Raw genomic sequence first — 11,309 nt, forward strand, 5'->3', positions numbered from 1 at the left:
GTAGTAATGTTTATAAATGTACCTTCACTACTTACAAAGATTTACCTATTTCCACACGATTCTGTTGGCCGGCTAGGATCAGGAACGATTGGTTTAGAATACAACATATCCGAAGAGTTGAGATCTGATTTTCACAGATTTACTCTCTGCAAATTTTTATTTTTTTAAATTTTGTTTTAAAAAGTTCTTATTTAAGTCATCTCTGCATCCGAAGTGAGGCTCAAACTCATGACCCTGAGATCAAGAGTCGCGTGCTCTTACGACGGAGCTGGCCGGGCACCCCCAGTCTCTGCCCACTTTAAATCAGGACGAAAGCCAGTAGAGCTCTGGTTTCCTTCCCATTCAAAATTTCTCCTTTCCCCATCTCGCAACGGCCTTGTCGCAGATGTAAGGTGAGAAAACACTTGATGATACTAAAATGATTTTTAATATGGCTATCATCAAGTGGCTTAACTCTACGGCTAAGGTGGATAATAAAGACCAAAAGCAGGTATAGTTTAATGTATTTTAATAGCAAACTTACAGGAACAGCACAGAAGACAGACAACATTAAAAACATGTACTTGCATGTAGGACAACTCAGTTAGAAAAGTACAGCGAATGGATGGATCTACTGTATGATAAAAATGCTACAAACACCATTTAGTTGCCGTCAATAAGAAATTTACTTGTTTTAAAAAAATCCAAATGCTGGCATTGTCCAGAAAAATTTAACAGGTTTATTTATAATTGTTATAAAGTTGAACTGCTGAAACGTGTTCACTGAAACATTTTGACTTGCATTAATGCTTTATGTCCCCGCATTTATATTAAAAATTCACACACAAATGACAATGGAAAACCTGCCAATACCTGATTTCTGTCCCCTATTTTTCCACTTGCAATCATATACTTAGGTACCTTTTGACCCCATGGAAAAAAAATATCTAACGTTCAGAACTACCAATAACAGGAAGAAGAGAAATTTTTTTTTTTTTTTTAAAGAATGAAATGTTTTCCATCATAGTGGATTCTTAAGCACGTTCTCCACGTATGCGGCGCGCTAGCTGGATGTCTTTTGGCATAATTGTGACACGTTTGGCATGGATAGCACACAGGTTGGTGTCTTCAAAGAGGCCCACCAGATAGGCCTCGCTTGCCTCCTGCGAAGGAACGAGAAAAAGCTATTAATGGTGTTAGAACCAACATTTAAGATGTATCTGCATTGGTGAAAATGACGTGGGTTTCTGAACCCTTTGAAAACCTACTTCAGGTGATGTTGACTGTTTAGCTGAATGCTTCCACGGAAACGGCCTTTCAGCTTTGTCCCGCAGATGGTGATGAACAGAGAAAAGCTCAAGTTTGGAAATCTTTATCCAATTACACAGAAGTCAAATTACTTCATCACTAAGAAAGTTCTGACTTTCCTAAAGTTTAACATGTGATTTCTTATAAACTGAAATGTCTTAAAAGTAGATCTAACTTAATTCAAGAAATCCCATTTAAGCTTGAAGATCCTCCCTTATCCTTTCAATGATAAATGGAATCATATATCCAATCCAAACTAATACTCCCTCCTCCTTGCCAGGGTCCTCCCTGGTCTGAACCCCAGTCACACTCCAGTATCTGCTTGAACCCCTGCCTCGCCAATAATCCAAAATAGCTGACCACTGGCTCCCATCACACAGTCCCCGTCTACCTTTCCTTTGAAACCTCAGTCTGATCACACGAGAGGACTATGGGTCCCAGAACACACTAGATCAGTGTCTTACTGACAGACTTTGACCTATTTGGCCTAGATGTGCCCCCTCCCAGGTGTACCTTCCCCTGTGCATCCCAATCTGTAATGACCTTTTACCCTCTAGTATTAATATCAATCCCTCTGGTTTTTCCCATTCCACTTCAAGATTCCTTGAAGGCATCCTCCTATCCCCACCAGCGCTCACCAAGCGCCAGCCATAGGGGCTGTTCCCGGACATCTGGCACGGGGAAAGGAAAAAGAGGAGCTTCTACTTAGAATTAACTCTTAACTCAATCGTTTGTCTATCTTACAGCTGTGCAAAGCTGAAGCATCCTTTAGTTGAAGCTGGAACATCTGCTCACTCATTCTGGAACGAAGAATCTGTGTTACCAGCCCAGGCATCAGCTGAGCTGTTCTACTGGAGGCGGAGCATCAAGTGAGAGGTTATTTGGCCCTGTCTCCTCCTCTATAGGGAAGTTACTTCTCTGTTCAAGATACTCAGAAAAAACAGATTTTTATAGTTGCTATTTTTGCCCTAATAACAACTTTCCATTTTGGCATCTTTAGGCAATGATAACACACTAAATACTTGAGCAATTAAAGCCACATATGCTACATGATACACAAGATATGTAGATGGGCATCACAAACTAATGATGTAACGTATGGTTAGTAACAAAAAAAATTTAAAGAAAAAGATATGTAGATGGGAACAGGCAGATTTGCTTTTCACAAACATGATTTTGCAATAAAACTCCTGAGATTTATATGTAGATGGGAACAGCCAGATTTGCTTTTCAAAGCATTAACAGAGCAACAATTAATTCAAATGATTTACATTAGTTCATCGTATGGAAAAATTACTTTCTGCACATTTATACCTTCATCTTTTTTGCCGCATGCCTCTCTTCTATAAAAATTTGTGTCATCCAAATTTTACCACCCCCTACATGTTTTTCTCCTGCATTTGTTAAGAGTTCAAATCTTATTTACCCATTAAAGCCTAGCTCAAGACTTCCGTGCAGGAGAGAGAGCGTTTCTCTTAGCCCTGGCTCCTAAGTGCAGGTAGCCGTGAACTCCTCCTAATTCCTTGGTACTCACGGGCCCTGTACACCAGCCACCTTTTAATGTAAGTTACTTAATAGTCTCATGATGACCAACAAGTATTTATTTTTAAAAATCTAATCCTATTTAACTTTGCATCATTTCCATGCAAACATTCCAAAGAAATGTATTAAAAGCCAAAGACCTTATCCAGGGATTCATTCTTAGGATATTCTAAGAAATGGGTAAAAAGTTTGGAAAACATGGCATACCGTAGCCTGCTCTAAGGGGTTCATAATGCACATCAGATACTACAACTGACGCTCCTCAGGAAAGATACCAGTTTAATTTTGTTCCACCCAACATCATCTCACGATGATGCACATCTGGAATGCTTTTGCCAAACCAAGCACTATGAGCCACTATATGGACAAGCCAACAACAGGCCCTGTGATTTTTTTTTTTAAAGATCTTATTTATTTATTTGACACAGAGAGAGAGGGAACACAAGCAGGGGGAGTGGGAGAGGGAGAAGCAGGCTTCCCGCCGAGCAGGGAGCCCGATGTGGGGCCCAATCCCAGGAACCTGGGATCAATGACCTGAGCCGAAGGCAGACACTTAACCAACTGAGCCACCCAGGCACCCCAGGCCCTGTGACTTTGAGACCACTTAAGAGTGGTAGGATCTTGGGGTGCCTGGCTGGCTCAGACGGTTAAGCATCTGCCTTTGGCTCAGGTCATGATCCCAGGGTTCTGGGATCGAGCCCCACGTTTGGCTCACAGCTCAGTGAGGAGCCTGCTTCTCCCTCTGCTCGTGCTCTCTCTCTGTATCTCTTTGTCTTGAATAAATAGAATCTTAAAAAAAAAAAAAAAAAAGTGGTAGGATCTAGGCACCCTAGTCCTGGTCCGAAGGGGCATGTGGGGCTCTTACTGCTGTCTTAGAAACCGGTTAACACTGGTTTTACAGGTTCATGTCTGGTCGGCTCTTGGATACTCCCAGGGGATTGGACCATGACCTTATTTCTAATTCTGTCCCACAGGCCCTAAGGTCTCCTAAACATTAAGGCTGTAATGGGAATTAAAGACTGCCACGTAAATGTACACCCAACAAACATCATTTTGAGATGATGGCCAAAGAAAAAACATCTCACAACTGGAAGGAAAGACTCATTTACAGCATCTTGAGTATATTCAAGGTCTGGTTCTTCCACCATTTCAAAACACAGAGGTCTGTATTTTTAACACAGGGATACCTTAGTCCAAACTCTCAGACGTTAAAGGCAAAGATTAAATCTGAAGTTTGTCAACTCCCGAGTATCTCCAGGCAGAGCCAGACTATCTCCCTACCCTGCTCCTGCACCACCGCCCTTCTCATTTAGCGCTGTCAGGAAACTTGTCAACTGTGTGATTCCAAAGCCAGAAACACAGCAACCTCTGGCATTTTGTTTTAACCGCTCTCTTCTATTACTTTATTTCCATTAGCAAATTCTCCATCTCCAGGTCTTTAAGAGACCTGAAGAGTACGTATACAAAAACACACAAAAAACTGAATCAAAGATTCCACTTTCCAGTAAAGAACTAACTGCTAAAGTACCACAGGCAGCAGAGGCAAACATTTTGCTTAAAACCAACACAACCACACTTAATAATGTAAGACACACCCCTGAGTCACAGGGACAATGGGAGTTTAGACATGATGTAAAAAGACAGTAGTCTTCTACCCAGATTGTTTAGTCATTTCAATTTACAAGGCCCTACCACTGACAGGTGAGCTCAAACATGTGGGACTCCCAAGACTAATGTGTTCTTGAAGCAGAGTTGGGCTAACTATAAAACAGAACTAGCAGCTCTGAATCAAATGCCCGTCAAGCTCAGTGATGTCTCTGTAGTTAACAATACAGTGGGTAAAATGTGATTTGCAATTGTAGTAATCCATGAGACCTCAAGACAATCAATGATTAAAAGAGAAAACAGTAGGCGCCTGGGTGGCTCAGTTGGTTGAGCGACTGCCTTCGGCTCAGGTCATGATCCAGGAGTCCCGGGATCGGGTCCCGCATCGGGCTCCCTGCTCGGCGGGGAGTCTGCTTCTCCCTCCGACCCTCCCCCCTCTCATTGCTCTCTCTCTCTCTCTCTCTCTCATTCTGTCTCAAATAAAATAAATAAATAAATAAATAAATAAATAAAATCTTAAAAAAAAAACTTTAAAAAAAAGAGAAAACAGTTTTAAGTCACAGCACTGGAAGATTTTAGTAGTTTGAAATTTCAGCAATTTCCATTCACTGAGAATCTAATGGAAGCCCACTCCTGGAATCCACCAATCAAATGAAGCTCAGACTAACCATAGAAACAGTTCAACCAATTACACTTCAGTAGAGAATCCACCTATCAAATCTCCCTCACATATAAAGCAAAGGCTCGGCTCGGCAACAGCAGCCTGGAAAATCCCCCCATGGAGTATATGCAGATGGTGGACCCTCCCCACCAGAGATTGTGATCCAGGTCGGCGGTACCTAGCAATCTGCATTTTGAATCACTCCCAACCGCACGCTCTGTCGGAGCGTCTTAACCACGTTTTGAGATTCACTCATCTGAAGAATGCCAAACACTATAAAATAGGTTACACTTTCCCGACTAATTTAATTATACCCTTACACCTAATGAAGTATCTTCTTTGTGGGCATTTCAAGTTTTAATCTTGGTGCAAAACACAGTATTTCAGATACACAACCACCTCAAACTATTTCTCAGAGTTCTGATGCCCTGGTGCTAAGATTAAACTCAACAGTTTCCCATTTAAGTGGAAATCCATAATCCTCTTTAGCTAACTACAAGTCCTGAAATCCCCGTCCCTTAACATGTACAGTATAATCCTTAAGCACACCTTGTCTTCCTCTCGCCCATCCAATCCTAACCACCCTGTGCTTCTTTTACCACAATTTACAGTTCTTCAGTACAGCCTATTCCCAACCCAGACATTATGCGCTCTCTGCTTGCACCTGCCTCTTCAGAGTGAGTAAGACATTCATTCTACACCCTTTTAGAGTGGCCAGTCACTGCTTAAAGCTGATCACCAACACAGACCTTTAGTCCCATGTCTCTATAATGTCACATTAGGGGCATTACATGTCTCTGCACCCAGAGATGAACAAGAGGGTTCTTTTCCCCCTTGAGCATTGTTCTCAAAGCAACGTTTAAAATTTAAAAATGGTATACAGAAATGCGCACTAGGTTTTGGAATCAAATGGGTTCAAATTAGGACTCCGTGACCCAAGTGGGTTCAAATGACATTTCTGTGTCTATGACCTTGAGCAACTTAACCTTTCTGCCATCTCAACGGTGATGCAAAGGTATCATCCACCTTACAGGCTCCAGACAATTAAATTATGTAAGCACAAGTAAAGATTTAGAATTGTTCTCGGTAGCAGCAGGGTGGCCACCTCTTACAGAGCCTTTCCCACCAGCCATTTTACCTGCAAAGCACCAATAGCCGCGCTCTGGAAGCGCAGATCTGTTTTGAAGTCCTGAGCAATTTCTCGCACCAGACGCTGGAAAGGAAGTTTGCGGATCAGAAGTTCGGTGGACTTCTGATAACGTCTAATTTCACGGAGTGCCACAGTACCAGGCCTTAAAAAAAACAATAAAAAACCCACATTAAGTAAAGGGTCACCATATAAAAAACATGCAGTCATTTTCCAAAAAATAAACCACTCATCTTCTAACCTTTAGCATCTGTATAAAATTTCACTTATGAATTTATGATGTGAATATTCAAGTCTATCAAGAGTAACGACAATACCTTTAAAGCAAAAAGTATGGTATTAAAGTAGAATCTTGGCAGGGAGTTTATTCAAGTCCCGTTCATCTCCTTCATCTATAACACAGATGTGGCAGTAACTTCTGTTATTACTTGGGAGGGTGTTAGGCCACTAATAAAAGTCCCCATTCAGACTTCTCCACTTGGCACCATACTCCTTCCCACCCGCACCCTCAATTCTTCTAAAAGCCCTACCAACACCACCCAATGAGCCGCATTTGAACTACTCTTGTGGTCTATTTAAGTTTGATTCCCCAGAGTATCTTTACTTTGACTACTGCTCCTCCCTCAGGGATGATTGAATTTGAACACTTATGACTGTGCAGTGCATCTTCCACTTTTTTGTTTTTTACTAAGTAACTGTGGGAAAAAATGTACCTCAAGTCTGACTTATTTTCTTCCATCGAATGAGCTTTTATTTTAGAGTAACTATAAAATCATTTGCAGAGGCTAAGTATGGACAACTTCTGCCCTCTAATGGCAGATGCCCTTAACAACACTGCTCAGGGTAGTTCAAAACCCACTGTGCTAAGAGGAGGAAATAAACCAATTCAAATAAATGAGGGGTGAGAACTTTACGCAAACAAGACATCCCCCATTTTGGTTACTGGTAAAATAAAATTAATGTTAAAATTTGTCATTTTACCCAAAGTGACAGTGTCCTCAGAAATGTATTTTAAAAACACTTTACTATTTAAAAAACACATATTACTAATGTAACAAACTGAATAAAACGCCACTCTATCCCATGAACGTTATTAGTGATTCAATTTGTCTCCTCTGGCCTCTGGGCAGTTTCAAAATAAAATATTCCAATAAAACCCAACACTAAATTTTATATATATATTTTTCAAGGATTAGTAAATATTCAAAAGAGGAAAGACACCAGCTTCCCTAAAGGAAAAAGTGTGCTTATCATACATCTTAGCGTTATATTACATAAATACTGCTTCCTTGGACAGACTTTGTCCCACTATTTCCTCTTTTTTTTTTTTTTAAATACCTGTAACGATGAGGTTTCTTCACCCCTCCAGTAGAGGGCGCACTCTTGCGAGCGGCTTTTGTAGCCAGTTGCTTCCTCGGTGCTTTACCACCGGTCGATTTGCGGGCAGTCTGCTTTGTACGAGCCATGGTACAGAAACTCCCTTACTTACCTACCAGCATTAAAAAACAAACATCATATATGCAACTACCAAACATCCAAGTTTTCCTGCCACTACCATCACCCCCACGCCCGAAAACCTGGAAATTATGACCAGTACAAAAAAAAAAGTCCGTAATGTAATAATTCTAAAGGGTGCAGATTACGTCTACCACCCCAATAGGACTTCTTGAAACAAACTGTAGAACTACAAGATTGCTAGCATTAACGCCAATCATCTCTCAAAATGCCAAATCTGAGCGACAAACGGCAAAACAAAAAGACCCCTAACAGCCTCTGCTTCAATTTCTTTAATTAAAGCAGAAACTAGGTATGTCTGTAAACACCCGATCCACGAACAAGTCAAAACAACGAAGCCACAAACCACAGAAGGGTCGAGTCAAATATCGGCATTAAAAAACAAAACAACAAAAAAAAAGGTTTTCGCCCCCCCCCGCTCCCCCCGCGGCTGCCCCCCAGTGCGCCTGGCAGCGCACAGATCTCCGTAAATATCGGCCAGCAGCCCTGGGTCCGCGTCTCTACAGCTCTCGAGGGCCGGCGGGGCCGAAAGCTCCCGCGGAGGGCCGTCCACAAAGCCCCGTCCCCGCGTCCGGCCCGCGGGGGCTCCTCGGCGACATCACCCGAGCGCCCGCAGCCCGGCCGCTCGGCCCGCGGAAACTTTCGGGCCCGGCCCGCAGCCCGCCCGCCGCCCCCCGCGCGGCTCCCAGACCCCAGCAAAATGGAAACAATCGCGCCGCCGATCCGCTGCCTCCCGGACGCACCACACACCAAAACGCTCCAAAATGCCCCGATCCCCTGCCACGTGCCGCCCTCCAAAATGCAAAAGTTTTTTTGCATTTCAAATGCATCAAGTTTCCGCTTCTCCAAAAAAGGAGAGAAAAATGTCCCTCTGCGAAAAACGTTCCCCCGTTTGTGAAACGGGGAAGAGAGAAACGGGGGAGAAAATATGGTCGGTGACCAGAGAAGAGAGACAAGATGGTGAAGCTTAGCAACAACTGTGGGGAGGCAGCAAAAAGCGAGTTACCCCGGGGTGGGAAGCGGCGGCGATTTCCAGCCCTTTCCCGCCCGAAAACCGCGGCCCGGGGCCTGGGGGCGGCAGTTAAGGGGCCCGCGCGGGTCGTGGTGAGGGTCTGGGGTCCCGGGAAGGGGCGGCGGGCGGGATTTCGCCGAAGAAAGGGGAGCCCGGGGCGCGGGGAGGAGGGAGAGCGGCTCGGCGCCGCGGCGGTGGCTGCTGTTGGGCTGAGGCGGCGAGAGACGGGGGAGAGCCGCCGCCGCCGCCGCCGCCGCCGCCGCCTCGGGCCGAGGGAAACTCGCTCCTCACCTCCATTTCGGGGCCAAAAAGTTTGCGGGCCAAGCCCGCGGGGGCCGCGGGGCCGTCCCCGCAGCGCCGGGGCCCGGCCCCGCGGCGGGCGGCGAGCGGGGCTCGGTCCCGGGGAGGCGGGCGGCCGGGGAAACTTACCCCCCTTCTCCTTGGGCTGGAGCTCGGCGAGCTAGAGGCGGCGCTGGCGTTGGCGAGCGACGGCGGCGCGGCGGCGGCTGCGAACACAATTGAAAGATGGCTGACACCGAGGCTATCCCCCAACACACGCCGCCCCGCCCCCGCGCCGCGCGCCAGCCAATCACACACAATGGAGGGAAGGCTCGGCCCCGCCCCCAGCCCCCGCTCACGCCCCGCCCCCTCCCCTCCCCCCGCGCGCCCGTTCGCTGGCGCGCGCTCGCCCCTCCCCCGCGCGCCGCCCGCTCCCTCCCCCCGGCCTCCTCGCGCCGAGTGTGTACAAACACAAAAGACGTGCCGAAGGGCCGCCGGCTCCCGCCGCGACGGCCGGCCGCCCGCCTGTCGGCCCGTCCACCCGCGCGCCCCGGGGCCGGCTCCCGCGCCCGGCCCGTCCTCCCCCCCCAATCCCCTCCCCGCCGCGCCCACGTCATCCCGCGCCGGGAGCCCGGGGTCCGGGCGCCCAGGGGCTGTGGGGGAGGGGCGGCGGCCCGGGCGCGGCCGGTGAACGCCCGGCCTGCGGGCGGCGGCGGGGGAGGGATGGGGTGGGGGAGGGGGCGCCCCGAGCGGCGGTGGCGGCAGCGGGACAGAGGCCGCGGCCGGCCGGGGGCGCCCCCGGGGCCGCGCGGCCCGCCGGAGCTCCGGGGCCGCTCGGCCCGCCCGCGCTCAACTTTCCCCGCAGGTGGCGGCGCGGGGCCGGGGCCGGACGCCTGATGCAAGATGGCTGTGCTCGGCGAGCCCGACAACAATGCGCGGCCGCCGCCGGCCGGCCGGGCCTCCGCCGCGCCGTGCGCTGGCACCGCCGGAGCGGGCGACCCGGTGGCCGCGGCTCCCGCCGAACTCCCCGGCGGCCGGCGGCGAGGCGGGAAATGCGGTTTGGGGCCGGCTGCCTTGAGCCTTGGGGCTCCGGTGGCCTTCGGGTACCTGGGCCGGCCCGGGAGGGTCCTGCCGACGCTCCACCACCGTGCGCAGGCTTCCAGGACGCGTGTCCTGCGGACAGCCGGCGGACGGCGGAGGGCACTCCCTGCGGGGCGCAACCTGAAGCTTTTGTAGAGCATCTCGGTCATGAACAGTGGCCTGAAACGGATGTACGGCCATCGGACGCGAGGGGGGGAAGAGATTCGTCCAAGGTCACTTAAGGAAGGCACAGACCCAGGAGCAGCAGAAAACTCCAGGCCTCCTGGGTCATTATGATTTAATGAATGTTAAGTGTCGGTGGTGGCCGTGCAGAACACAGGCAGTCTGCAAGCCTCTCCTAAAAGCACGTATGCAAAGAAGCCCAGGCTGGGCGGCCCGCGGAGAAGAAGAGTTTTGTTTCGCTTGGGTTTTTTGAGTTGTTTTGTTTTCAGGAAACCAAAATACGTGTTGTTGGATTTATCCAGGAAAGCTGTTCTACATCAATTAAATTCATTATATTTTCACGAAATGCAAAGTGACGTGGGTAATGTTCCCTCTGTGTGCTAGATTTTTCAATAGCTCCAATATTTGGCTTAAAACATTTCTAAGGAAGGGAGAGACTCGTCGGTGAAAGTTCTGGTCTCAGCCGTCCGTCTATAAAATGGAAGTATTATTTATCCCTGCGAAGATAGGCCTCAAGTTCATTTCGGTTGTAGGATGGAATCCATAAGCACCTGCATGGGTGTCTGGTTACTTACCTAGTGGATTCAGGATGTCCTCTTACTGAGTGAATATTTATTGAGTGACAGCTGTGTGCTAGGCACAATTCTGGGTGCTGGGATTATAGCAGTGAACAACACAAGCAACAGTCCTGTCCTCATGGGGCTCTTGCTTTGCCTTGCACAGGAAAGTGGCACTCGGAGGAGGGGCAGGAAGGAGGTCCTCTGGAGCCCTAAGAGTGACAGAAAGCTGTAGGCCAGAGAAGAGAGGGCTTTAGGGTCCAAATGATAGGGCAGGAGAGCTGCCAGGGCAAAAAACGGGATGCTAAAGGGGCACCGGGGTCAGTCCAGAATTGGCTCTACTTCTAAAACCCTTGGGCCAATCATGGCCTCCAAATCTGGAGTTAAAAAAGGGGGGGGGGAGGGAGCAAAAGCTTTTAAGTTAAAACACTTTCCCTAGAA

The 11,309-nt window shown here is 48.0% G+C and overlaps 1 protein-coding gene across 1 annotated transcript; it reads right to left on the reverse strand.

The window, feature by feature from the left end:
• Positions 1 to 696: 696 nt before the first annotated feature.
• On the reverse strand, positions 697 to 9,302 carry H3-3A (H3.3 histone A). Its single transcript, XM_028111606.2, has 4 exons — positions 9,199 to 9,302; positions 7,581 to 7,731; positions 6,234 to 6,387; positions 697 to 1,142 (listed from the first exon to the last, which is right to left on the reverse strand). Exons 2-4 carry the CDS (start codon positions 7,706 to 7,708, stop codon positions 1,014 to 1,016), a joined length of 411 nt encoding a protein of 136 aa, XP_027967407.1. The 5' UTR covers positions 7,709 to 7,731; positions 9,199 to 9,302; the 3' UTR covers positions 697 to 1,013.
• Between the last annotated feature and the right edge of the window lie 2,007 nt (positions 9,303 to 11,309).

This window comes from Eumetopias jubatus, unplaced genomic scaffold (assembly GCF_037043125.1).
Source record: "Eumetopias jubatus isolate StellerSeaLion01/CBP00866 unplaced genomic scaffold, mEumJub1_p1.0 scaffold_12, whole genome shotgun sequence".
Lineage (NCBI taxonomy): Eukaryota > Metazoa > Chordata > Mammalia > Carnivora > Otariidae > Eumetopias > Eumetopias jubatus.

Coding starts and splice junctions, on each gene's coding strand:
- H3-3A (XM_028111606.2), bottom strand. CDS start 7,708: ATGGCTCGTACAAAGCAGACTGCCCGCAAATCGACCGGTGGTAAAGCA. Junction 6,388..7,580: donor AAGAAACCTCATCGTTACAG/GTATTTAAAAAA, acceptor GTTTTTTTTAAG/GCCTGGTACTGTGGCACTCC. Junction 1,143..6,233: donor CGGCTATTGGTGCTTTGCAG/GTAAAATGGCTG, acceptor GTTCCTTCGCAG/GAGGCAAGCGAGGCCTATCT.